The sequence below is a fragment of the Microcaecilia unicolor genome, chromosome 6 (genome assembly GCF_901765095.1).
Source record: "Microcaecilia unicolor chromosome 6, aMicUni1.1, whole genome shotgun sequence".
Lineage (NCBI taxonomy): Eukaryota > Metazoa > Chordata > Amphibia > Gymnophiona > Siphonopidae > Microcaecilia > Microcaecilia unicolor.
In genome coordinates this window covers 223,430,146-223,457,241 of record NC_044036.1, presented here as the reverse complement: position 1 = coordinate 223,457,241, position 27,096 = coordinate 223,430,146, and the positions used below count along the sequence as shown (strand labels likewise).

The 27,096-nt window shown below is 46.5% G+C and overlaps 1 protein-coding gene across 1 annotated transcript in view; it reads left to right on the top strand.

The window, feature by feature from the left end:
* Window positions 1-16,135: 16,135 nt before the first annotated feature.
* LOC115472221 (CDK5 regulatory subunit-associated protein 2-like) overlaps window positions 16,136-27,096 on the top strand; it is a gene marked incomplete in the record, with an annotated part of 793,551 nt that continues 782,590 nt past the window's right edge. The window contains 1 exon segment of the mRNA XM_030206415.1: window positions 16,136-16,416. Within this exon segment, the coding sequence (XP_030062275.1) occupies window positions 16,364-16,416 (53 nt within the window).

Sequence of the window (27,096 nt, the reverse complement as noted above, 5' to 3'; positions counted from 1 at the left end):
GGGCAAGACGTAGGGGCTCAGGAAGTTTATTCCAGGCGTAGGGTGCAGCGAGACAAAAGGCGCGAAGTCTGGAGTTGGCAGTAGTGGAGAAGGGAACAGATAAAAAGGATTTATCCATGGAGCGGAGTGCACGGGAAGGGGTGTAGGGATGGACGAGTGTGGAGAGATACTGGGGAGCAGCAGAGTGAGTACATTTATAGGTTAGTAGAAGAAGTTTGAACAGGATGCGAAAACGGATAGGGAGCCAGTGAAGGGTCTTGAGGAGAGGGGTAGTATGAGTAAAGCGACCCTGGCGGAAGATGAGACGGGCAGCAGAGTTTTGAACTGACTGGAGAGGGGAGAGGTGACTAAGTGGGAGGCCAGCAAGAAGCAGATTGCAGTAGTCTAAACGAGAGGTGACAAGGGTGTGGATGAGGGTTTTGGTAGAGTGCTCGGAAAGAAAGGGGCGGATTTTAAGGATGTTGTAAAGAAAGAAACGACAGGTCTTGGCAATCTGCTGGATATGAGCAGAGAAGGAGAGAGAAGAGTCAAAGATGACCCTAAGGTTTCGAGCTGAGGAGACAGGGAGAATGAGAGAGCCATCAACAGAAATAGAAAACAGGGAGAGCGGGGAGGTGGGTTTGGGGGGGGAAAATGAGAAGCTCGGTTTTGGTCATATTTAATTTCAGGTGGCGTTGAGACATCCAGACAGCAATGTCAGACAAGCACGCTGAAACTTTGGTTTGGATGCAAGGTGAGATATCAGGGGTAGAAAGGTAGATTTGGGAGTCATCAGCATAGAGATGAGGAAAAGCCATGGGATGAGATTAATGAACCAAGGGAAGAAGTGTAGATAGAAAAGAGGAGGGGACCAAGAACAGAACCCTGAGGTACGCCGACAGGCAGAGGGATAGAAGTAGAAGAGGATCCACCAGAGTGAACACTAAAGGTGCGGAGGGAGAGGTAGGAAGAGAACCAGGAAAGGGCAGAGCCCTGGAATCCAAGAGGGTACGATGGCAACTGGGGACACAACTCTTACTAGCGTTCCATAATGTACCGTAACACTGACACAAAAGATCTGGTGGGTGTGAAGATAACAGTAATGAATGAATCAAGGTGAAGGAGCCACAAGAGTAAGGGCTCCTGCCCAGGACAGTAGGTACCCACCGAGTCAATAGTGGCTGTGAATGTGGGTGGGCCTCGACCAGGGAAGGGGTTAGGAGAGCCGTCCGATACCCGGAGAAACCTGCTGATAACAGTCATGGAAGGCTAACTCGCTCAATCTATAATTGGAAGGCAAGGGGGATGGGTAAAAAGTGGAGAGAGGGGGGAAGAAGGTGGGGGGGACAGGGGGGTGGGGTGAAAACATGAAAAAAACTTGTTGATGGTAGATTTTACTCAGTCTACACCAATGTTTGTTGAAAGCACTGAAGCATTATATTTGAAGTTATATGGTTGTATATACCCGGTTGACCCATCAATAAAAAATGTTGAAAGATAAAACTATTTTGTAGGCTGAGTGAGGCGGCGGGGCCAGTGCTCATCGGCCAACATGAAGCCTATCATCACACAATGCCCGATGGCCACCACAGTAGGACCCGATCCTTTTGTGCTTGTGTGGTGGGACAAGAGGCCAAACACAGTACTAGCCATATAGTAATTTGTACATTGTGCACAGGTATTGCTGCGAGCACCATTACATTTACCTTTCGACCACCAAAAGGGAAACCTGCCCTAGCCATGTAACAATCCCGGGCTATCGCAGAACTCCTCTTTCTCCCGGCTTTTACGAAGTGGCAGTAAGCCCAACACAGGCTTACCACTCACTAAAATGCAAGTAGCGCTGGGCTACCATAGCAGCCCAGCAGTAGTTCCCACCCTCAGTGCTCGCCATTTCTGGCGCTACAAAAATATTTTTATTTTTGTAGTGCTGTTGTGTAATGGCACTGCTACTTCCGGCTTAGCACAGGAGACCTTACCTACTATTACTACTATTCCATGTCAAGTGATCTGGTGGCCCCTGAGCGACCATCACGGATTTCCATGAAATTTTCTGTGAACATTCATAACGTTTTACGCTCGCCGATGCAATACTTGCTGAGTTATAGTAATCTGTTTGACCCCATACTGCAGCCTTCTATGGTATGACTCCAAGATTTTGGCAACTTTGAGACACTGTATCTCCGGCAATATTTTGTTGAGAGAAACAAAACATGGCCATCTAGTACAACTTTTTGCACTCTATTAAACAAAATAATAAAAAAATCTTCATGAGCGATTTCCATGAAGAAAAGTTGGAGCAAACTTGGTCCGAAAAATCTGTGGCACGAAAAAATTGTTTGGCTTTTTATATCTCTGGAATTAAAGGAGTGATAAATGTGAAACTTTGCACACAACAACTTATTAACACAAGGTTTTTGAATTTAAAATTTCATTTTCCTAATATTTTCCATTAGTTCACAAATTGAGTGTAAAGTTGATGATTTTTGAAAAAGCACCAAAAATAGGGTATTTTTAGCCCACTTGTACAAAAAGGGACCTTCATGAAACTCTTTTTAATCATTTTCATTAGAAAGAGCATGTTTCAAACCCCTTAAAAAAGTAGGGTTGGATTTTCATCGCTGGCATATAAGGCCCTAGAAAGAGGGACAAAGTTGAGGACTCAACATGCATTTTTCTATATTATGTTGGTTTCTTTCCATTTCTGCTGAAGTTTAAAGTGTATAATTCATTTTTTGTATGCTATATGAATCTGTTAGTCTACTAGTGGTGCTTCTACACTAATGACATTGGTTAAATATTCTGTAAGTACCTTAGTGATGCCGCGCATTAGCAAATTTCTCAGTCTGCACTTCTCCAGCTGTAAAGGTCTAAAATACAAGCTGATGTATGCCACCATTCTCTTACATGAGCACGCATTACCCACAGACCTGAAAACAATTGAGGAAATAACTAACTTTCGCAAATCTCTGAAGACATATTTCTTCAACAAGGCCTACAAAGAGAACCTATAACCCCAACAATCCACCTCACCAATCCTTCCAGCCATGATAATCCACCTTCTAAACTTACCACCCAATTATTTCCTCCTTCTTCCCCTTACTTAATCTCTACACATTACTAATTGTATCTACTATCCTGGAATGACATCATAACTAAACTATGTAAGCCACATTGAGCCTGCAAATAGGTGGGAAAATGTGGGATACAAATGCAACAAATAAATAAATAAAATGTTTTGGCTATAGGATTCTGTACTGTGCAGGTGTACTTGTATGTTTCTGTCATAAGAATCTTTATAACTTCTATTTTTCAGATTCGCATTAATTTAATACACTTACTTTATATTATTAATTATTGCGATTTTGCTTAATATGCGAAAAATGAATGTCAAAGAGTCAACTGACAATCCCACTTTGCCCGTTTGCGTTGTTGGAAAATAATTGTCGTCAACTTGCCACCATGGTTCATTTTATTCTAAAGAAATTGGGCTGCATTATGTGCACAGCTTGTCCGCAAATGAAAAAATGCTCATTACTCGGCGATCGGAGGTTGAGTTCACAGACTACGACCAAATCTCCCTGCATCACAAAGCGATGTATTTGGAAAAGTACGAAATGAAGCAAAAGTCGTGCTGCAACCCATTCGACAAACAAAATCACATAGTTAAACATGGACTGTTGAAAGTCGATCTAGCCATGTCCGATGATTTGAAAAAATTGAAAACAAATGTGAAGCGGGGCCAAAAAATGTGTTCCAAGTGTAAAGCCAAATATGTTTCTATGGTCGAAAGCAAGGCAGAGTCATCGTCATCAGAAAATTACGATATGGACATTTCAGACACTCTTGATCAAAGTTTGACTGATTTGGGGACTTCTCCATTAAAAATTTGGAGGTTGGCCAGTAGGGATAAAACTGGATATGTGAAACGAAAATCTGAACGTGTGCAGAAAATGGTAGCAGAAAAAATAATGGTAGCCGCTGCAGTATCAGCCGAAGATATTGGACAAACTAGCAAGTCGGCTGCTAAGCAATGCCTGTCATGCCAAGATTACACTGACCTAATCGAAGATGTGAAAATGAAAATGAAAATATCCAATAGATCCATGAAAATTCAATTATTGACTTTGGCCCCAAAGAGTTGGTCAATACCAGTGACAGCAAAAACATTTAGCGTTTCAGAACGTATGGTTAAAATAGCGCGAAAATTAAAGCAAGAGAGAGGCATTGGTGCACTACTGGATGCAAAAGTTGGTAAACTGCTACCAAAGGCAATCGCCGACAAAGTTCGAGATTTCTACGAGGATGATGAATTTAGCAGGATGTGCCCTGGTAAAAAAGATTTTGTTTCTGTTCGGCTTGATGGCATCAAGGTTCAAAAACAAAAGCAGTTGCTACTGTGCAATCTGAAAGAACTGTATGTAGCATATCGAAACAAATATGGTGCTGAAACTGGTTTTTCCAAATTCTGTGAGCTCAGACCAAAGTGGTGTGTTACTGTCGGTACCTTAGGCACACATTCCGTCTGTGTCTGCACCATCCATCAGAATGTTAAGCTTATGCTACAAGTTGCCAACATTAAAGAAGACTACAAGATGCTCATGGGAAAGGCAGTTTGCGATCTGGTTGCCAAAGATTGTATGTTGCAGCGATGCCAAAACTGTCCTGGTGAAATATTTGGAAGAAATATTTGATGACCGGGACTCAGAAGAATCAATAGAATTCAAACAATGGGTTCATACTGACCGTGAAACGCTCGAAACACATGTTCTCACTGTTGACAACTTTATTGAAAAACTCGTCAGTAAAATTTGGAAACTGACTGGCCACCACTTCATTTCAAAACATCAAAGCGAATATTTGAAGTCATTAGAAGCTGGCCTAAAAGAAACCGAACTTATCGTACTGATGGATTTTGCTCAGAATTACTCGTTTGTTGTCCAAGATGCTGTTCAAGGCTTTCACTGGGAGAATTCACGATGCACAGTGCATCCATTCGTCGCTTATTATATCAATAAAGATGGCGTGCTGCAAATTGTCAACTGCTGCATAATTTCTGATCATATGCAACATGATACGGTTTCCGTGCACATGTTCATTCGGAAGTTGATTGAGTTTTTGACGGTTAAGCAGCAGAATACAAAAATTACAAAAATTTTGTCAATCTGTGCAATCACAAGAATGATTTTGAAATTGAGGCCGAATGGAACTTTTTTGGCACGAGTCATGGCAAGTCACCATGTGATGGAGTTGGTGGCACGACTAAACGTTTGGCTGCTTGAGCCAGCCTCCAGCGACCATTAACCGACCAAATACTGACGCCAATAGATCTGTTTAACTTTTGTGACAAAAACATTCATGGAATTAAATATATGTATGTTCCGACTGAAGAAATCCAAGAAAACAGGATGCTGCAAGAAGAAAGATGGAAAGCTAGCTGCACAACAGCTTGCACAAGAGATCATCACCAGTTTGTGCCAGTTGATTCGAATTCGATTTCTGTCAGCAAAGTTTCAAATGACATGATTAACTTTGTGGCCAAAATTTCCGATATCGTCGATCCTAATTTAAAATTGGCCAAACTATTGCCTGGTTGTTATGTTGCCTGCATTTATGACAATAAGTGGTGGGTAGGCAACGTTGTAGAAATTTCCATCGAACAAAATGATGCATTGGTAACATTTATGCATCCACCAGGCCCGGCTCATTCATTTTATTGGCCTGAAAGAAAAGATGTTTGTTGGGTTCCAGCACAACATCTTATTTGTGTGCTTCCAGCGCCATCAGTTACGTCGTCAGGCCACCAGTATCAATTCCCAGAAGTGACACTAAAGAAAGTGGCTCGTAAATTCAATAATAAATAAGCAATTGTTGGAATTTGGCAGTTCATACAAACATTACGGACTTCGGCTTAGGAACCATTTAAGATACCCACTTTAGGCTTAGGAACTGCCCAATCGTCGGCTTGGGAACCAGACAGATATCCACACAAGGCTTTGGAACCTTGATGAAGAAACCAAACTAGAGGCTTGGGATCCTCATCCAAGAAACCCACCCATGGCTGGTATTACACAGCTATCGGGCGTGACCCCTATGGCGATGGGGTTACTGGTTCAAGTTCCTGAACTGGTAGTGACAATGTCACCATGGACCAATGCAATTTAGGTACTAATAATGTCTGTATAAAACAAAAAATAATAGAAGGCATTTGTGATGATGCAATAGCAGCGTGCGATAGCAACGTCCTCAACTTTGTCCCTATTTCTAGGGCCTTATATGCCAGCGATGAAAAACCAACCCTACTTTTTTAAGGGGTTTGAAACATGCTCTTTCTAATGAAAATGATTAAAAAGAGTTTCCAGAAGGTCTTTTTTTGTAAAAGTGGCCTAAAAATACCCTATTTTTGGCGTTTTTGCAAAAATCATCAACTTTACACTCAATTTGTGAACTAATGGAAAATATTAGGAGAATGAAATTTTATATTCGAAAACCTTGTGTTGATAAGTTGTTGTGTGCAAAGTTTCACATTTATCACACCTTTAATTCCAGAGATATAAAAAGCCAAACTTTACAATTTTTTTGTGCCGCAAATTTTTCGGACCAACTTTGCTCCAACTTTTCTTCATTGAAATCGCTCATGAAGATTATTTTATTGTTTTAATAGAGCGCAAAAAGTTGTACAAGATGGCCAAGTTTTGTTTCTCTCAACAAAAACTGCCGGAGATACAGTGTCTCAAATTTGCCGAAATCTCGGAGTCATACCATAGAAGACTGCAGTATGGGGTCAAACAGATTACTATAACTCAGCAAGTATTGCATCGGCGAAACGTAAAACTTTACCAATGTTCATTGGGGACATGTATGAATGTTCACAGAAAATGTCATCGAAATCCGTGATGGTCGAGCAGGGCACTTCTCTGAAATCAGACCACTTGACATGGAATGAGTACGCAGCCCTGTACACTTGAACATGAAGAGACAGTCCCTGCTCGACAGAGCTTACAATCTAATTAGGACAGACAAACAAGAGATAAGGGAATATTAAAGTGAGGATGATAAAATAAGGGTTCTGAACAAGTGAATAAGGGTTAGGAGTTAAAAGCAGAATCAAGGAGAGATTCTAAGATGGCGCCCTGAAGGGAGCATACCGAAGCAGCTACTTTATTCTTGAAAATAACTTTTACCTTAAAAATGCCTAAACGGAGAGGCAAGCAAAGGCCAGGTCCTGCGGCAGCTGCCTCTCCAGTGGTTGGAACAATGGGCCGCTTCGTGACACCAGGACTACAGACTGGCTGTGAACATTCACTGTTGGTGGAGGCGGAGAAAAGTGAAATGCTTCCACAGCTTGAAACTAACACCTCGCTCATTCCAGATTTGAGGTTTCCGCCGACAATGCATGCAGCCATCCAGGAAGTCTTTGTATAGAGTTTTACACCCTCCGAAGCGGGGGTAGTAATCCCTGGAGCAGGGCCAGACCCTAATGATAGATTGCAGAACGCCCCGATGGAGAAGGGCGATAAACAGTATGGCAACGGCGTTTCTGAAGTGAGATCTGGTGAGGAGGAGAAGACTGCTTCTACAGAACCTGAGAACATTTCTATATCACTAAGTAAGTCTTCTTTTTTCCCTCAAACCTTCAACTATAACTCTTGAAACAATATGGGATGCTCTTTTGACTCTGGAATCATCTTTTTCCCTAAAACTGATGTTACTATATCAGAATGTACAAACCCCTAATGAAACTATTTTAAAAAATGGAGAAACATATTAAAAATGTTGAAGAAAAATCTGAGAAAAATGCCAAGGATATAGAACTATCTCAATAGGTCCAAGCAAATATTATAAAGGAAAACAAATGGTTACAAAGAAAAATTGAAAACTTAGAAAATCAACAGAGATCAAAGACTCTACGAGTACTAAAATTTCCAAAACAAAATATGGTTGCACGGTTGCTGACATTTAAAAAATATATGTTTGAAATTTTAAAAGTGCCAGAGCAAGCCTGTCCACCAATTTCAAATATTTATTATTTACAACCATATAAAAAAATCAAGTATAGGTGGACAACTTGATTCAGAAGGGACTGAACCAATATCTGAGACCTTGAATCTCTCACAAATTATAGAGGAAGATGTGGGTTTAGAATTAACAACTCTTTTGTCACATTCATATTACAACCAGATAGGGATTGGATATTAAAACAATTTTTCAGGTATAGAAAAGAAATGTTCCTTAATTCTAGAGTAAGAATATATCCAGAGTAAGAATATATCCAGATGTATCCAAAGTAACACAAAAGAGGCATCAAAGTTTTCTCAAATTGTGTTTCAATTGGGAGGATTATTTTGGTTGAATTTTCCGTGTAAATGTGTTGTAAAACTGAACTCAGTGAAATATATTTTCTTTGACCCATTACACTTGAAAACCTTCTTGGATTCTAAGAAAGCAGTCACTCTACCTCTGAATTCAGAATCAGTTATAACAACCACCCCTCAAATGTAATAATATAATCCTGTGAATCTTCTAAGTCTCCGATTGAGAATTTAAAACATTAATTTGCTTTGTATTGTGCCTTGTTTCTCTCCTAATATTGTGGAGTAACATAAGATGATTATAACTTGTTTTCACATTAGATTATTTTTTATTCCTTTATGATACAACTAGTAAAAAAAGCCCGTTTCCGAAACCAATGAAACGGGCGCTAGCATGTGGCTTTTTTTGTGTGTGTGTGAGTGTGTGAGGGTGCGGTGTGTGCAGGTTGTTGATGTGTGTCTTTTTTTGTTTTGTTTTTTGCTTGGGGGTTGGGGGATGTGCTGTGCTGTCCTTGGTCGCTGTTTGTTGCTTGCTGGGTCGCGGGTAATCCTTCCAGCTGGGCCGCAGCTTGTCCTGTTCGCCCACGTCCCAGATGGTGACGGGCACGTTGTTTTCCGGCTCCTCTGACTCCATGTCAAGCGATCCCAAATATAGTCTGTGCTATAGGCCCTCTGGCACTCTTCAGTACTGGCATTAGGCATTTAAAAATTTCTCCCCCCCCCCCCCGGTCTATTTTTGCACATACCCACAGCAGGAATATTCTTCTCTCGTTCCAGCGGTGGTTCTGTGCTCTCTGTGCTGCACAGATAATGAGCCATTATGCTGGGGAATGCTCCTCCCTTATTGTCACGTAGTTTCCTCTGATTGGTCCGTCTTACGTTGCCTAGTGTTGCCTGGGAACGGTGTTGTGATGGTCCTTTGTGTTTCAGAATGTTGAGGGTGTTTTTTCTGATAGGTCCGTCATGCGAGGGCGGAGCAGAGAGACATGGTCAGTGTTGTGGCTTCACCACCATGAATCCATGAACCCTTCAGGGAGTGACTGAGTGACTTCAGAATGTTGTCTTCAGAACGTTGAGGGTGAGTTTTATTATAGTAGATATTGTGAATATAATCTTCTTATTTCTGTACAAGAAATGTTCTTGGAATTATTAATTGGAAATATAAATAAAGGAAAAAAAAAGCTGCATCAAAAAGGTGGGCTCTGCCATCCTCAATGGATGGCGGTAAGTGTTCCCCCCCACAATGGCCATGCAAGTGGTTCACTTGCTGCACAGCCATTTGTTTAACAAATTAAAAAGCTGCCTTTTACCTGCTGTGATAAAAATGGACTTCAGTGCATGTCAAAAACAAATGCCAATGCCAGCACAGGCCTCCTTTTGTTGTAGGTTTGTAAAAGGACACCTGGGTGACAGGGTGCCACCCACAGAGCATTCACTCCCACCACACAGCATTCCCAGTACACCAGTTCTTCTACTAGAATATTTTCCTATATTAACACACATTACTTGAGATAATTGATGTGCGTTACTGACACACACACATATATTGCTTAAGGCGACAATGTCAGTAATGCCACCCACAATGTGCCACTACAGTAGTGGCGCCCTATGCGCTATTTATGTACGTGCTAGTTTTCTTAGCACACCTTAGTAAACATGCCCCCAAGTTTCCCAAGGCAGATTACAACAACAGTTAAGATGAACCCATCAGTAAACAAGATATCTTCACTGAAATTTGGCCATGCATAGAACAGTGTAGAAAAATTAGAACAGCCTTTATTTGTGCTGTTTCCACCAGTACAATAATTTTTGAAGCTGTTTTAGTGATTTTCAGTTTTGATTTTGGAGGAGTAGCCTAATGGTTAGAGTGGTGGACTTTGGTCCTGGGGAACTGGGTTCAATTCCCACTGCAGGCACAGACAAGCTCCTTGTGACTCTGGGCAAGTCACTTAACCCTCCATTACCCCAGGTACAAATAAGTACCTGTATATAATATGTAAGCCACATTGAGCCTGCCATGAGTGGGAAAGTGCGGGGTAAAAATAAAAAATATGGGACGCTTTCAAATAAATTAAAATTCTGTCAAATAAGTAAAAATAAAAAAATCTTTTGTCCTCCACCTTTGAAGGCACTGCCTATCCAACTAGAACAGCTTTTGACTTTTCACATAGGCAGTGAATTATCTCTCTATATAAAACGATGATTGCCCGTGAGTGTCTGCCCCGTCCTCGCGTCACAACGTGATGACTTCGAGGGCGGAGCACTGACACTCACCGAATCGTATTGCTCACCTGTTGCTACGCGACAAAACGTGACATCAGACACATCGCGGACCTAAGAGAACGATCTGCAAGAAAGAAGGGAGGACTACATTTCTCTCTGTGTCTCACAATACATAGACCACTCTCTCCTTAAACCTTATAGGTATAGCTCCCTATATATTTACTCTGCTGGCCACCTATAGATATGAGCATCTTGCCCTCCCTCGGTATTGCCGTCGCTCCGGTCTCATCCGCAGCCTAGCTGTGCGCCAGCCCCAGGGCAGCCGCTTCCAGCAGGCACCCTCATTAATGTAAGCCAATCGTGGGGCTACCACATAGCTCCCCAGTAATCTGTAGAACTGTAGGGCTATTTCCCTGTGAGTCTCACTCTGCTGGTCTCCGCCTGTGAATACAACTATATCAAGATGGGGTCTGTGAACTATGACCCTGTACTTCAGTGAGCAAGCAGATTCAACTTTCTGTTTGTGTCAGCTCTCTGCTTGTGGTAAATCACTGGCCGGCCTGGAAAAACTCAAGGACATGCAGTGGGCTACCTGCCCCCCTTTTACCTCCCTGATAAGGAAAAGGGAGTAAGACCATGGCGCCAGCAAGCCTGATGAGAGACAGGAATGCCCATCACAATGTAACAATTTGAAGGTCAAGAAAAGGTCGTTTCTTGCTCAGGGAAGGAGCTGGACAAAATCATGATTGGTTGCTGTCTGGTCACCTGAGAATTGGGGACTGGAAGAGCGGGAACGAGAGTATAAAAAAAGGGTCTGGCTCGCCTGGAAGACGGGGTAGCTGGAGAGAAGACCAGCGAGACCTGAAGTGGTCCACAACCTTGTGAACGGCCTATCTGAAGAAAGTACCTGTTGGTCCAGCTGTACCGGCCAGAGTGACTGTAGTCCTGCTTGCTGCAGAGAGCCTGGGCTATTCTCTAAGACTGACTCGCTGTGGAAGACAGTTTGAGTCTAAGGGGGAAAACCTGTGCCAACCTCATCTGAGAGACCACCCAAGAGTCAGCTCGGTGACAATTACAGGGATTTATTTCCGATTAGTCTGGGATTAGTGAGTGGGTTCTTACCTCAGCAAAGGCGGGTTAGTTCAGAACTGTGGTCAGGCAGATGTGCTGCTAACTGTATTACTTCATGACCTAGTCAGTTACAAATCAGCATTGTGTATAACCTAGTAACCAGTGATAACAGTGTTTTAGTTAGACAATACATTCTATAGTTTTCTTATCAGCATAAGGTCTCTATATTTGTACCTAAGCCTTATTGCAGAGTGTATCATTTATATTTTCTTATCTTTATAATAAATTCTAATATATATCAGCTGTGACTTTTCTTTATCACAATTCTCTACAACAGAAGGAAACTTCTGGTGTAGGCACCAGAAGAGGCAGGTTCCTGTAGAAAAATACCCCTAGGCAGAGCTAAGAAGTTGTTTAGCCAGACTTCTGTAAACGGGAACCTGGGAATTACTCATTGGGTAGCTTTTCCCATAAGACTTATTTATTTATACATGCCTACAGAACCGAGCCCCAAGATTTCGCCACAGCAGGCCGAACCGGAGTCAGAGCCCACCACCGACCGCCTCCCCACTCCGCCCTTCTTTGTGAGATCTCGAAAGTGACTTTGCCACAGCCCAATCAGAGGCCCACCAGCAACTTCGGTGGCCAGAGAGCTACCAATGAGCTGCCTAGGAAAGGCGGAGCTTCGCAGCAAGCAGGAGTGGTTGGAGGTGGTGTTGAAACAGAAGTTACCGGATGCTGGTCCTCATCACTAACAACAGTGTGCATGTGACCTCGGTTCTGTCTCCCGGGGCGACGACAGCATTGCAAGTAAAGTGCTAGGCTGCATCCCCAAGAGAGCACAGCAGGTTGCAGCTTAGTTTCGGGAGTCTAAGTGCAGCCATCATTAGGTACTGCTAACTGTACCGAATGGAAAAAAAAATTATGTTGCGGGACTTTGCTTTAACAGTGTTCTCTCTGTGTAGTATACAGCAACTACAATATTACACCATAGGTGTCAAGCAAGTATAGGAGCTGATAGTGTCTTCTTCCTCACCCCGCCCCCTTAACATAGTAACATAGTAGATGACGGCAGAAAAAGACCTGCATGGTCCATCCAGTCTGCCCAACAAGATAAACTCATATGTGTATACCTTACCTTGATTTGTACCTGCCTTTTTCAGGGCACAGACCATACAAGTCTGCCCAGCAGTATTTCCCGCCTCCCAACCACCAGTCCCGCCTCTGGTACAGACCGTATAAGTCTGCCCTCCACTATCCTCGCCTCCCAACCACCAACCTCTCTTCCCCCACCTGCTCTGCCACCCAATTTTGGCTAAGCTTTTTAAAAGAAAAAAAAAGTCTTGCTATAAAGGAGGAGAGGCTGAGTTGCAATGCCAGACCCCAGAGCGAAAGCAGACAAGTTACCCAGCTCCACCAGACTCCCTCCCTCTCGCCCAAATAAATACACAACATCTAATATGCAAAATCAGCATCTCCCACACACACAACCAAACTCACAACCCCCCACACCAACATACACACACTGTCATGGACACACAGCATCTCTCTCACTCAGACACACACTCCCTCCCCCAACCCCCTCAATACAGAAAGTGTAACAGAGACGTTCAATCTCTCTCTCTCTCTCTCACACACACCCACACCTACAGACCCCATGTGACTCACCCCCCCCCCCCCACCCAAAATCCAGTCGCCACCTTCCTCACTAACGGCCTCATACCCAAAACTGTCAAATGCAAAATCTACATCTCTCACTCACTCACACACACACACTGTGCCATGCACAGACAGCAACTCTCTCTCACACACACACCTATGTACCTCAATCACCCACACACACCCCATGACCCCCCAACCCCGCCACAAACAACACAAACACATACAAGTTTGTGGAACAACGGTACTCTCCCCCCGACAAACCCCCCCAACACCAAAATGGCAGCACTGATTGCTCATGCAACTCACACACTCCCCAACAAAACAATAACTAAGCCATGCTCAAAATCCACCTTCTGCTACAGAGGGGAGGAGGGGGTCCTCAGACCTGAGAGGGGGGAGGGGATCCTGAGACCAGAGGAAGGGGTGCTGAGACCACAGAGGGAGGGGGAGGTATCTCTGTCACACACACACACTCTCACAGTCAGTGTCTTTCTCTCACTCTCATACACTATGTCTCACACTGTATCACATTCACTATGTGTCACACAGTCACTCTCACACACTCTCGGTCTCATACACTCACTCTCACAGAGAGTCTGTGTATCGCACACACTCTCTCTCACACAGTGTATCTGTGTGAAACACACTCTCTCTCACAGTCACTGTCTCACTCTCATTCTCACACACACACTCGCATCCAGACTCACTCTCTCTGGCACACACACACTCGCACACTCTCTCTCTCACACACACTCTCTCTCGAACATACACACTCTGAGGAAAACCTTGCTAGCGCCCGTTTCATTTGTGTCAGAAATGGGCCTTATTTACTAGTTTCTAATAATCTTTTACTATTGCTTTCAATAGCTTCATGTTCAAGTGTACAGCGCTGCGTATGTCTAGTAGCGCTATAGAAATGATAAGTAGCAGTAGTAATAGTGTTTGCTATTGTTTTGGGTGTACTTGTAACTCCGCCTACTGGCTTCAACCCATATAATGGGCTAGATAGCTTTGCACCATCTCCTGTTCTCAAACTTATCTAACCTCCTTGGGCAGAACAGAGTCTCTTTCAGTTGAATCAGTGTTGCCAGGGCTGTGGGTTTCTCGCCCAATTGGGCTCCTTTCCGTGAGCCACTGTGGCTTTTTCACGCCGTGTGCGGGTTGCGGGATTTTGGGTGGCTCTTTTTGCCCCGCTGGCGTTTTTTTCCCCGCGGCCGCTGGCTGGTTTTCCTACGGCCGCAGCCAGTAGAAGCCCCACGGAGGCAGGCTTACTGACATCATTTGTATGCAAATGACCTCAATATTTATTAATGATGTCATTCACATGCAAACTGACTTTGTGCGGTTTTAGGCGTGATAAATTTTTTCCATCTGGCAACACTGGTTGAAATGAAGCTGTGGGTTGAGGAGGCATAGTCTTTGTATTTGTACTGACAGCTTGTTACACGAGACACTTGTCAAGATACTTTAAATGCTCCATCAATCGATTCGAAATTGAACACTCATCGGTTGTTTTGTAGACCCCTGAGGAAGGCGTTTTAGCCGAAACACGGACCGTGTTGGGTCATAATTAGGGTTACCATTTGTCCGGATTTCTCCGGACATGTCCTCTTTTTGAGGGCATGTGGGGCGTCCGGTGGATTTTGCCCGCGCCGTTTGTCCGGATTTCTGGACAAACGTGGGCGCGGGTAGGCGCGTGTGCGATCGGCGCCGTGGGTCTGGTCTCCCGTCCCTTCCCCTTCCTTACCATGTTCCCTGGTGGTCTAGTGACGTCTTTGGGGCAGGAAAGAGCCCCCTCTTTCCTGCCCGGAGCGCTGCCTCCCCTGTCTATCATCCTTCTCGGTCTGGCTGGGGATTCAAAATGGCCGCCGAGAGTTGAACACTCGCGAGGCCGCTTCAACTCTCGGTGGCCATTTTGAATCCCCAGCCACACAGAGGAGGATGCAGCAGGCAAGGGCAGGCAGCGCTCCGGGCAGGAAAGAGGGGGCTCTTTCCTGCCCCGAAGAGAAGACGCTACTAGACCACCAGGGCTAAATAGTAAGTGGGGGGGGGGGCGGGGAATAGGGGCAGAACGAGGACCTGAAGGGGGCGTGGTGGGGTAGGGGCGTGGCATGTCCTCTTTTTCAGAGGACACAAAACGGTAACCCTAGTCACAATAAAGGTTTCTTTTGGAGCATCTTACCTTGATGTGGTGACTGATCACTTGATATTGGTTCCTTTCCACCAAATTTCTGTTTGTGTACCCACAATTAACATACATGAGAGAGATTTGCAAAACGTTAGAGAGAATGCACATATGCTAAAAACCCAACTGTGCAGGTGGACCCTGAACCTTACCTAATTCTTCTGCTCCCTGCATTTATTGTACAAAGCCATGTTTAGGGCACGAGTTGCTTCTGATGCCCCCTTTCCTTGGGCCTCAGCCTGGCTCACATCCTTGAGGGTTTTTATCCCCTTGTACCCGCCCCACCTCTCTAGATGCAACTCCACCTACTTCTTTCCCTGTTGCTTTATTACAAAGCAAAGAACATCAGCTGTTTGTCTTATCTATCTAAGAGTGTTCTGCTATTTAGCAGTAGTAATTTCAGTTGTACAAATACTAAGAGGTGTATTTTCAAAGCACTTAGATTTACAAAGTTCCACAGTAAGCTATGGAACTTTGTAAGTCTAAGTGCTTTGAAAATGAGCCCCTAAATGTCCTTTCTTCCCTCACTTTACCAGCCACAAGAAGTTCCCTGTTTCCGCATGAAGACCACTTTTGCAAACTTGCACAGTCACTTGTGCTAAATTGCTTCATCTTACATTATTTGCAGGAAGTAATTTGCAACAAACGGCTTAATATATCCTGAATCAGACTACAAGTCCAATGCCATCCACGCAGGCGGTAACGGACGGTAAGAGTTAAAGATGGCGACTACAGCCCCCACCCCACTTCGTGAAGTTCGCGTCACTCACTCACACAAGGCCGAGATACTTTAAGATCGAGCAGATACTAAAGTGACGTCAGGTCTATAGTTCCTTTCATTGGCGGGAGGACCTGTAATATGGCGATGACGGTTTGAAAGTTTGTTTGTGGAACAGAGCAGAGGGCCCTCGCATCGGCTTGGCCTTTCGCCATGGACTCACGGACTGCCGAAGATACGATGCTGCCCTTAGACCTGAATGGAAGGTGGGTGCGCGCTGTGCGGTGTCCCTGGCAGGTTTAATGAGTCTTCATGAATTCCTAACGGCCAGTGCATGCGAACGGACGGAAACAAGGAGATTGAGAATCTCCACTTTAGGACTTGTTGGTCTACGATCTGTTCTTGCTTCTCTTGGCTTTGGGTGATTTCATCTGATTTTGGTTCGAAGTCTAAATTGTTAGCTAGTTTTAAGCGTTTTTCTTAAGTGCTGCTGCAGTGTTTCCGAGCCAAACGCTTGACACTTTGGGTACAAGTGCGCTGCGTCCTCCTCTGTATTGGACTTTGGAAGAGTACTGTACACTGGGACGGTGTAAAAGCCAGATCTGCGGGATCTTCCGATACTGGTAAGTACTACCTTAAGACTGGAGCTCTTCTTTGTTTTTACGGCCGCCGCTGCTTACAGTATGCAGCGATCACCAGCCATAACCCAGCGCTGCGGTTCTGTTGTCCCCTTTCCGTGGCGAATCTTGAAGGAGATTTAATATACTGGAGTGGAAGTGAGCCTATCTAGTCCACTGTAAGTAAGGAAGCTATTTGGTTAATCTCTGTTTCCACTCCCCCGCGCAGTCGTCATTGCCGTTCACGCAGAACACAGCAAGCAAACCTATGAGCTGCTTCATCCACGTTGTCGTTCTTTATTGTTGGTCCATGTTTTTGTTGGATAGGCAGCAGCAGTGCCTTACAAAGTGGAAGAGAAAAGACATAATTGAATAACAGTAAAACAACTTCAAAAATTATTGTAGGTGGTAGAAACAGAAATTCCATATCATCAAGCTGATCAATCCATAGACTGGTGGGTTGTGTCCATCTACCAGCAGGTGGAGATAGAGAGCAAACTTTTGCCTCCCTATATGTGGTCATGTGCTGCCGGAAACTCCTCTGTATGTTCTCTATCTCAGCAGGTGGTGGTCACACACAGCAGCAGCTCTGGCTAGGCCTCCAAGCCTAATTTTTAGGTTTTGTTGAGTGCCTGGGGTTGAGGGCTCTTTTGAGCAAGTGCAAACCTGGTGGTGCCAGGTCCCTCCTTTTCTCCCCCCTCCCGCTGGCTCCATTAAAAAAAAAAAAAAAAAAATTTTGAACGTCCTTAAAGGCGTTTATTTCGACGTTTATTTAAGCGTCTATTGCAGCTACTCACTGGGACACCAGGTCGTTACAACTCGGAGCGGACAGCAGGTAATTTTTACCTTTTTATAGCGGGCAGGGGGTTCCCCGATTCTTCTCCTCGTGGCATATGGCGTCGGAGGGCGAGGGCGCAAAGGGTCGCTCCCCGGGTCGCTTGAGCGCTTCTAGAGGGGATGCGGGGGTTTTAAAGCCTGATTCGCCCTTGTTGGGTGACAGTTTCGTGACCGATGAATGTCCCGGTCCTTCCTCCGGCGTGGCGGTTTTTCCCGCCATAAACGCCCATCCCCCGCTCCTCGCCTCCGCCATCTTGGCCGGCCACGCGGCTCGGACGGCTTCTTCTTGGGCCGCCCTTGAGGTTGGAGACATTAATGCCATGAACGCCCTTAATTTGGGCGACGGCACAGAAGCGGCTAAAGTTAAGAGCCGTTCTTCCCGCGCGGCTCCTTCGCGGAGTTTCGCGCCGGACGCCATTTTGGATGCGCAGCATGTCTCTCCCCCGCTATTGCGAGCGCCGGTTGAGGGTGCGTCTAGGGCTGTTGCCCAGGCTGCGGAAGTGCACAGTCTGGGGGGTTTCTCCCCCGAGTTTGTTTTGCTGCTGCATCAGGCCTTCCTCATGCACAACGCTGCCCCTGCTCCCTCGTCTGGTAAAGAGGTTGAGGTTCCCAGAGGTAAACGCCCTCGGGTTGATTCCCAGGCCTTGGAGGAATTTGTCTCCTCCGATGTAGATGAGGGCAGCGTGTCTGAGGTCTCCCAACGGTCCTTTGCGGATTCCTTGGAGGAGACGGATCCCCGCTCGGATGGAGCGGATGACCCCTCTGCAGCGCGGCTTTTTAGCCCAGAGGATTTGCCCAACCTGTTGTTACAGGCCATGGACACTTTGAAGATTTCCTCTCCGGAGGACGTCTCTCCCTCAGCCCCTGTTGGCTCTGCCATTATGCTGGGGACGAAGCGCCCGCCTAGAACCTTCCACGTGCATGATGCCATGCACACCTTAATTTCGGCTCAATGGGATGTCCCAGAAGCGAGCCTTAAAGTGGCTAGGGCTATGTCCCGCCTCTATCCTTTGGCTGTGAGTGAACGTGAGGCCTATCTGTGGCCTACCGTGGATTCTTTAATCACTGCGGTGACTAAGAAAACGGCGTTGCCGGTGGAAGGTGGCACGGCCCTAAAGGACGCCCAAGACAGAAGATTGGAGGCGGCCTTAAGGTCGTCCTTTGAGGCGGCTGCTTTAAGTTTGCAGGCCTCAGTTTGCGGCTCCTATGTGGCCAGGGCGTGCCTGACTATGGTGCAGCGGGCTTCCCCCTCGGATCATTCCTTGAGGGCTGATTGGCCGGCCCTGGAATCGGGCTTAGCCTATTTGGCAGACTTGCTGTATGATGTCTTGAGGGCCTCAGCGAAAGGCATGGCTCAGACAATCTCTGCGCGGCGGTGGCTTTGGCTGAAACATTGGTCTGCTGACCACGCCTCTAAATCCCGCCTGGCTAGGTTGCCTTTTAAAGGCAAGCTGCTCTTTGGGGTCGAGCTGGACAAAATCGTGACCGATCTCGGCACGTCTAAGGGCAAGAAATTACCAGAGGTCAGGGCTCGGGCTAGTACTCGTCCCGGTACCTCCAGAGGACGGTTGCAGGAAGCCCGTCGGTACCGCCCGGGCAAGTCGGGTTCCTCTGCCCCCTCTTCCTTCAAGAGGAATTTCTCCCCCAAGCAGCATTCCTTTCGCAGAGACCGCCGTCCCGGAGGTGCTCCCTCCGGTCCTCCCCCAGGGTCTCGTACCCAATGACGGGGTCTTGGTCCACGCCCCAGTGCAGATTGGAGGACGGCTGTCCTCGTTTCTGGGCGAGTGGACCACAATAACTTCAGACGCGTGGGTGCTGGAAGTCATCAGAGACGGCTACAAACTAGAGTTCTGCCGACCCTTAAAAGACGGGTTTGTACTCTCTCCCTGCAAGTCTCCGGTCAAAGCTGTGGCAGTGCAGCAGACCTTGGACAATCTGATCCGCCTGGGCGCGGTCGTTCCGGTGCCAGAAAGTCAGCTTGGCAAGGGACGTTACTCCATTTACTTTGTGGTACCAAAGAAAGGAGGTTCTGTCCGGCCTATCCTCGACCTCAAAGGGGTCAATCGGGCCTTGAAAGTGCGGCACTTTCGCATGGAGACTCTCCGCTCTGTTATAGCGGCAGTGAAGGCAGGAGAGTTCCTGGCATCCTTGGACATCAAGGAAGCGTACCTGCATATTCCCATCTGGCCTCCTCATCAACGCTTTCTGCGTTTTGCAGTCCTGGGACGACACTTCCAGTTCAGAGCCCTCCCTTTCGGGTTGGCTACTGCTCCGCGGACCTTTTCCAAAGTAATGGTGGTCATCGCGGCCTTCCTACGAAAGGAAGGGGTAGAAGTCCATCCTTATCTGGACGACTGGTTGATCCGAGCCCCCTCTTATGCAGAGTGCGGCAAAGCTGTGGACCGGGTAGTTGCTCTTTTGAGCTCCCTGGGATGGATCATCAACTGGGAGAAGAGCCAGCTGCGCCCGACTCAGTCCCTGGAGTACCTGGGAGTTCGATTCGACACCCAAGTGGGCAGAGTGTTCCTGCCAGACAATCGGATTGTCAAACTTCAGGCTCAGGTGGACCAGTTCCTAGTAGCCTCTCCCCTTCGGGCTTGGGACTATGTGCAGCTGTTGGGCTCTATGACGGCCACGATGGAAGTTGTGCCCTGGGCCAGGGCTCATATGAGACCACTTCAACACTCTTTGCTGCAGCGCTGGACTCCGATGTCGGAGGATTATGCTGTGCGCCTTCCCTTGGACCCAGCAGTGCGCAAGGCGCTGAGCTGGTGGATGCAGACAGACAAGTTGTCTGCGGGAATGCCTCTGGTGACCCCAGAGTGGATTGTCGTCACGACGGACGCCTCGTTGTCGGGCTGGGGGGCCCACTGCTTGGGAAGGACAGCGCAGGGGCTCTGGTCTCCTGCAGAGGCAAAGTGGTCTATCAACCTCCTGGAACTCAGAGCCATTCGGTTGGCGCTTTTGGAGTTCATCCCGGTACTAGTGTTGAAGCCTGTACGGGTCCTGTCGGACAATGCCACGGCTGTGGCCTATGTCAACCGCCAGGGAGGTACCAAGAGCGCCCCTCTAGCCAAGGAGGCTATGAATCTTTGCCAGTGGGCGGAAGCGAACCTGGAGCAGCTTTCAGCGGCCCACATTGCCGGAGTCATGAATGTCAAGGCGGACTTTCTCAGTCGCCATACCTTGGAGCCCGGAGAGTGGCAGCTATCTGCTCAGGCGTTCTTGGACATCACGAAGCGCTGGGGCCAGCCGAGCCTAGATCTGATGGCGTCATCGGCCAATTGCCAAGTGCCGCGCTTTTTCAGCAGAGGACGGGACCCTCGATCCCTGGGAGTAGATGCTCTTCTCCAACAGTGGCCGACACAAGAGCTTCTCTATGTGTTCCCAGCCCTGGCCCATGTTGGGCAGGGTGCTAGACCGGGTGGCAAAGCATCCCGGCAGGGTAATCCTGGTGGGTCCGGATTGGCCCAGGCGTCCCTGGTATGCGGACTTGATCAGGCTCTCGGTCGACGATCCTCTGCGGCTGCCAGTGGAGCAGGGCCTGTTACATCAGGGTCCCGTGGTGATGGAGGATCCCTCCCCCTTTGGTCTTACGGCCTGGCTATTGAGCGGCAGCGTCTGAGGAAGAAGGGCTTCTCAGACAAGGTCATCGCCACTATGCTGAGAGCGAGGAAGCGCTCTACTTCTACTGCTTACGCCAGGGTTTGGCGTATCTTTGCAGCGTGGTGTGAAGCAGGCTCACTTTCTCCCTTCACTGCTCCAATTTCTTCAGTGTTGGCGTTCCTGTAAGAAGGTCTGGAGAAAGGCCTGTCGCTCAGTTCCCTTAAAGTCCAGGTAGCGGCTCTGACTTGCTTCAGGGGCCGCCTGAAGGGTGCTTCCCTGGCTTCGCAGCCAGATGTGGTGCGCTTTCTCAAGGGAGTTAATCACCTGCGCCCTCCTCTGCACTCAGTGGTGCCTGCGTGGAATCTCAATCTGGTACTAAGAGCATTGCAGAAGCCGCCTTTTGAACCCTTGTCGAGGGCATCTCTGAAAGACCTGACGTTGAAAGCAGTCTTTTTGGTGGCTATCACTTCAGCCAGAAGAGTTTCCGAGCTCCAGGCGCTCTCATGTCGAGAGCCTTTTCTGCAGCTCACTGAGGCAGGAGTGACTATTCGTACAGTGCCTTCCTTCCTGCCCAAGATTGTTTCTCGCTTCCATGTGAATCAGCAGCTCTGTCTCCCTTCCTTTCGTAGGGAGGACTACCCAGAGGAGTACTCTGCTCTTAAATATCTGGATGTGAGACGAGTCATCATCAGATACTTGGAAGTGACCAATGATTTCCGGAAATCGGATCATCTGTTTGTCCTGTTTGCAGGTCCTCGTAAGGGTCTGCAGGCTGCTAAGCCTACAGTGGCAAGATGGGTCAAGGAAGCCATTGCAGCGGCTTATGTGGCCGCGGGGAAGGTGCCGCCTATCCAGCTGAAGGCTCACTCCACGAGAGCTCAGGCGGCCTCGATGGCAGAGGCCGGATCCGTCTCCTTGGAAGAGATATGCAAGGCGGCAACTTGGGCTTCGGCTCATACATTCTCCAAGCATTACCGTTTGACTGTGGCTGCACGGGCGGAGGCCCGGTTTGGAGCTTCAGTGTTGAGGTCAGGGATTTCAATGTCCCGCCCTGGGTGAGTACTGCTTCGGTACATCCCACCAGTCTATGGATTGATCAGCTTGATGATATGGAAGGTAAAATTATGTATAATCATACCTGATAATTTTCTTTCCATTAATCATAGCTGATCAATCCATAGCCCCCTCCCAGATATCTGTACTGTTTTTATTCTGGTTGCATTTCAGGTTCAAGTTTAGTCTTCAGTTCCTGTTCAGGAGGACTTCGTGTTCAAGTTTTTTCACTTGGATTCTTCAAGAGTTAAGACGAGTTTGTGTTACAGTGAGCTGCTGCATTCCTCTCCCCTCCGTTTTACGGGGCTGGATTGAGACTTAAAATTCTGCCGGCACTCCCTCCCGCTTCGTGCGGATGTAGGGCAGCTTTGTACCCCTCCCGCTTCGGCGGTGTTAGGGTCAGTCAGCTCCTCCCGCGGTTGCGGTTGCAGGATAAGCCAGATCCCCCCGCATCGGCGGGTGTGGTGTCCCTCCCCCGCTCCGCGGGGATGAGCTGGACGGATTCCCCTCCCCCACTTGTGTGGGGATGAGCTGGGTTAATTCCCCTCCCCCGTTTCGGCGGTGGTGAGCTGGGCATAGTGTCCCTTCGTGGGTGTAATTCTCTAAGTGCTGAGTCCTGCGGATGGAGCTTTGATATCGACATACTGAGGAGTTTCCGGCAGCACATGACCACATATAGGGAGGCAAAAGTTTGCTCTCTATCTCCACCTGCTGGTAGATGGACACAACCCACCAGTCTATGGATTGATCAGCTATGATTAATGGAAAGAAAATTATCAGGTATGATTATACATAATTTTACCTTATGAATTCATATCACAGGGGTGATATGATACAGACGTTCAAATATTTGAAAGATATTAATCCGCAAACAAATCTTTTCCGGAGATGGGAAGGTGGTAGAACGAGAGGACATGATATGAGAGTGAAGGGGGGCAGACTCAAGAAAAATGTGAGGAAGTATTTTTTCACGGAGGAGAGTGGTAGATACTTGGAATGCCCTTTCACTGGAGGTGGTGGAGATGAACAGTAGCGGAATTCAAGCATGCGTGGGATAAACATAAAGGAATCCTGTGCAGAAGGAATGGATCCTCAGAAGCTTAGCCAAGATTGGGAGGTGGGGCTAGTTCTGGGCAAGACTTCTACGGTCTGTGTCCTGAAAATGGCAGATACAAATCAAGGTAAGGTATACATAAGAAGTAGCACATATGAGTTTATCTTGTTGGGCAAACTAGATGGACCGTGCAGGTCCTTTTCTGCTGTCATCTACTATGTTAATCATTTTTCTTCACTGTTCTGTACAATTCAGATGGCCAGATTTCAGTGAGAATATCCTGTTTCTGATGGGTTCATCTTAACTGTTGTTGTAATCTGCTTTGGGAAGCCTGGTGTTTATAAAGACGATGGAATATATTGAAATTAAATGGAAGTAGAATTAAACTCTCCTTTCATTGGGGCACATGGATTCTGTTTTGTAACAGTTTACCTTTTACATACACAGATGGTTCAGGGGCAAGTGGTTTTATAAGTTCGGAGTGGAGGAATGGCCTAGTGGTTAGGGTGGTGGACTTTGGTCCTGGGGAAGTGAGTTTGATTCCCACTTCAGGCACAGGCAGCTCCTTCTGACTCTCGGCAAGTCACTTTACCCTCCATTGCCCCATGTAAGCCGCATTGAGCCTGCCATGAGTGGGAAAGCGCGGGGTACAAATGTAACAAAAAAAAAAAACTTGTTAGATGTAGATCTCTTTTGTTTAAACATAACTACATGGGCTGTAAGCTCCTTATGCAATCCTTTATGAAACCTCACACTCTATGCTCACGTGAAGAACACAACAAAAAAGTTGTTCCACTCCATGTGGAAACTCAAAAGAGTAAAACCTTTCTTCCCGAGATATATCTTCTGTACCCTACTACTACTACTACTATTTAGCATTTCTATAGCGCTACAAGGCGTACGCAGCGCTGCACAAACATAGAAGAAAGACAGTCCCTGTTCAAGGAGCTTACAATCTAATAGACAAAAAATAAATTAATCAAATCAATTAATGTGAAGGAAGAGAGGAGGGTAGGTGGAAGCGAGTGGTTACAAGTGGTTACGAGTCAAAAGCAATGTTAAAGAGGTGGGCTTTCAGTCTAGATTTAAAGGTGGCCAAGGATGGGGCAAGACGTAGGGGCTCAGGAAGTTTATTCCAGGCGTAGGGTGCAGCGAGACAGAAGGCGCGAAGTCTGGAGTTGGCAGTAGTGGAGAAGGGAACAGATAAGAAGGATTTATCCATGGAGCGGAGTGCACGGGAAGGGGTGTAGGGATGGACGAGTGTGGAGAGATACTGGGGAGCAGCAGAGTGAGTACATTTATAGGTTAGTAGAAGAAGTTTGAACAGGATGCGAAAACGGATAGGGAGCCAGTGAAGGGTCTTGACGAGAGGGGTAGTATGAGTAAAGCGACCCTGGTGGAAGACGAGACGGGCAGCAGAGTTTTGTACCGACTGGAGAGGGGAGAGGTGACTAAGTGGGAGGCCAGCAAGAAGCAGATTGCAGTAGTCTAAATGAGAGGTGACAAGGGTGTGGATGAGGGTTTTGGTAGAGTGCTCGGAAAGAAAGGGGCGGATTTTACGGATGTTGTAAAGAAAGAAACGACAGGTCTTGGCAATCTGCTGGATATGAGCAGAGAAGGAGAGAGAAGAGTCAAAGATGACCCCAAGGTTTCGAGCTGAGGAGACAGGGAGAATGAGAGAGCCATCAACAGAAATAGAAAACGGGGGGAGCGGGGAGGTGGGTTTGGGGGGAAAATGAGAAGCTCGGTTTTGGTCCTATTTAATTTCAGGTGGCGTTGAGACATCCGGACAGCAATGTCAGACAAGCACGCTGAAACTTTGGTTTGGATGCAAGGTGAGATATCAGGGGTAGAAAGGTAGATTTGGGAGTCATCAGCATGATAGGAAAAGCCATGGGATGAGATTTATGAACCAAGGGAAGAAGTGTAGATAGAAAAGAGGAGGGGACCAAGAACAGAACCCTGAGGTAGGCCGACAAGCAGAGGGATAGAAGTAGAAGAGGATCCACCAGAGTGAACACAAAAGGTGCGGAGGTAGGAAGAGAACCAGGAAAGGACAGAGCCCTGGAATCCAAGTGAGGACAGGGTATCGAGAAATATGGTGTGATCGACAGTGTCAAAAGCAGCGGAAAGATCAAGAAGAATAGGATTGGAATATTGACCTCTGGATTTAGCCAGTAATAGGTCATTGGAGACTTTAGTAAGCGCAGTTTCGGTTGAGTGGAGAGGGCGAAAACCCTGGTACAGTCAATGGTAATAAGTCACCTGGACTACTGTAACGCACTGTACGCCAGCTGCAAAGAACAGACTATCAAAAAACTCCAAGCAGCCCAGAATACCGCCGCCAGACTCATATTTGGAAAAACTAAATATGAAAGTGCAAAACCCCTAAGACAGAAACTCCACTGGCTCCCACTCAAGGAACGCATTGCGTTCAAGATCTGCACGATTGTACACAAAATAATTCACGCAGACGCCCCAATCTACATGCTAAACCTTGTGGACTTGCCTCCCAGAAATGCCATAAGATCATCCCGCAAATTTCTCAATCTGCACTTCCCCAGCTGTAAAGGACTAAAATACAAGCAGATACACGCCACCACCTTCTCTTACATGAGCACACCGCTGTGTAATGCATTACCAGCAGCCCTGAAAGCGATTGACGAAATAACTAACTTCCGCAAATCCTTGAAGACACATCTCTTCAACAAAGCCTACAAAGAGAACCCATAGCCTTACAAAAATACTTCACCAATCCAGCCAGTTATTAAAGTCCACCTTCCATCCTGCCTAACACCTTCCTTCTCTCTTCCCTTACTTAACCTTTGTACATTACTAACTGTATCTGATATCATGGAATGATTATGTCATAACCAAACTCTGTAAGCCACATTGAGCCTGCAAATAGGTGGGAAAATGTGGGATACAAATGCAATAAATAAAAATATTTTGTTCTTTTTATGACTTATACTGTGCCAAAATGAAAACTCTTATTGATATCTCCTTGAGTGAGGTTAAATGAGGGGACATGGGATGAGCTTATCTGGTCCACAGGAGACGGTATGACTATAAAGTTGATGCAGGTCCCACTGTAGCAGCCATCTCCATTTGTCAAAAACAATAGCAAAATAGATTTGCCTTCTCTCTTATTAGGGGATTGAGGGGGGGGGGGGGGCGAAGAAGATCTAAGAGGAGTTGTGGGGGCTGTTGGAATTTCCAAGGGTCTGTGAAGGGGGGGAGGGTTATTTTCAAAATATATTTGTCAGTACTCCAGAAGCTGCTTTTGTTATTTCCAAATTCTGTATTATTATTATTTATTGCATTTGTATCCCACATTTTCCCACCTCTTTGCAGGCTCAATGTGGCTTACAATATATCATGAATAGTGGAAATAAGAAGAGAATAGACGTTTGGTATTACAGAAGGATTTTGGGTTACATGATAATGAAAAACATGATAGTAATATAACAAGAGAACATTTTAAGACAGTTTTGGATACATGTGGGGGAGTTCACATGTGTTAATCTTTGTGGTATGTCCTGTTAATGAGATGGGTCTTCAGTAGTTTGCAAAAGTTGGTTAGATCATTTAGGCTGCGCGGCAGCGCATTCCAGATTTGTGTGCTCATATATGAAAAAAACATAGTAACATAGCAGATGACGGCAGAAAAAGACCTGCATGGTCCATCCAGTCTGCCCAAAAAGATAAACTCATATGTGCTACTTTTTGTGTATACCCTACCTTGATTTGTACCTGTCCTCTTCAGGGCACAGACCGTA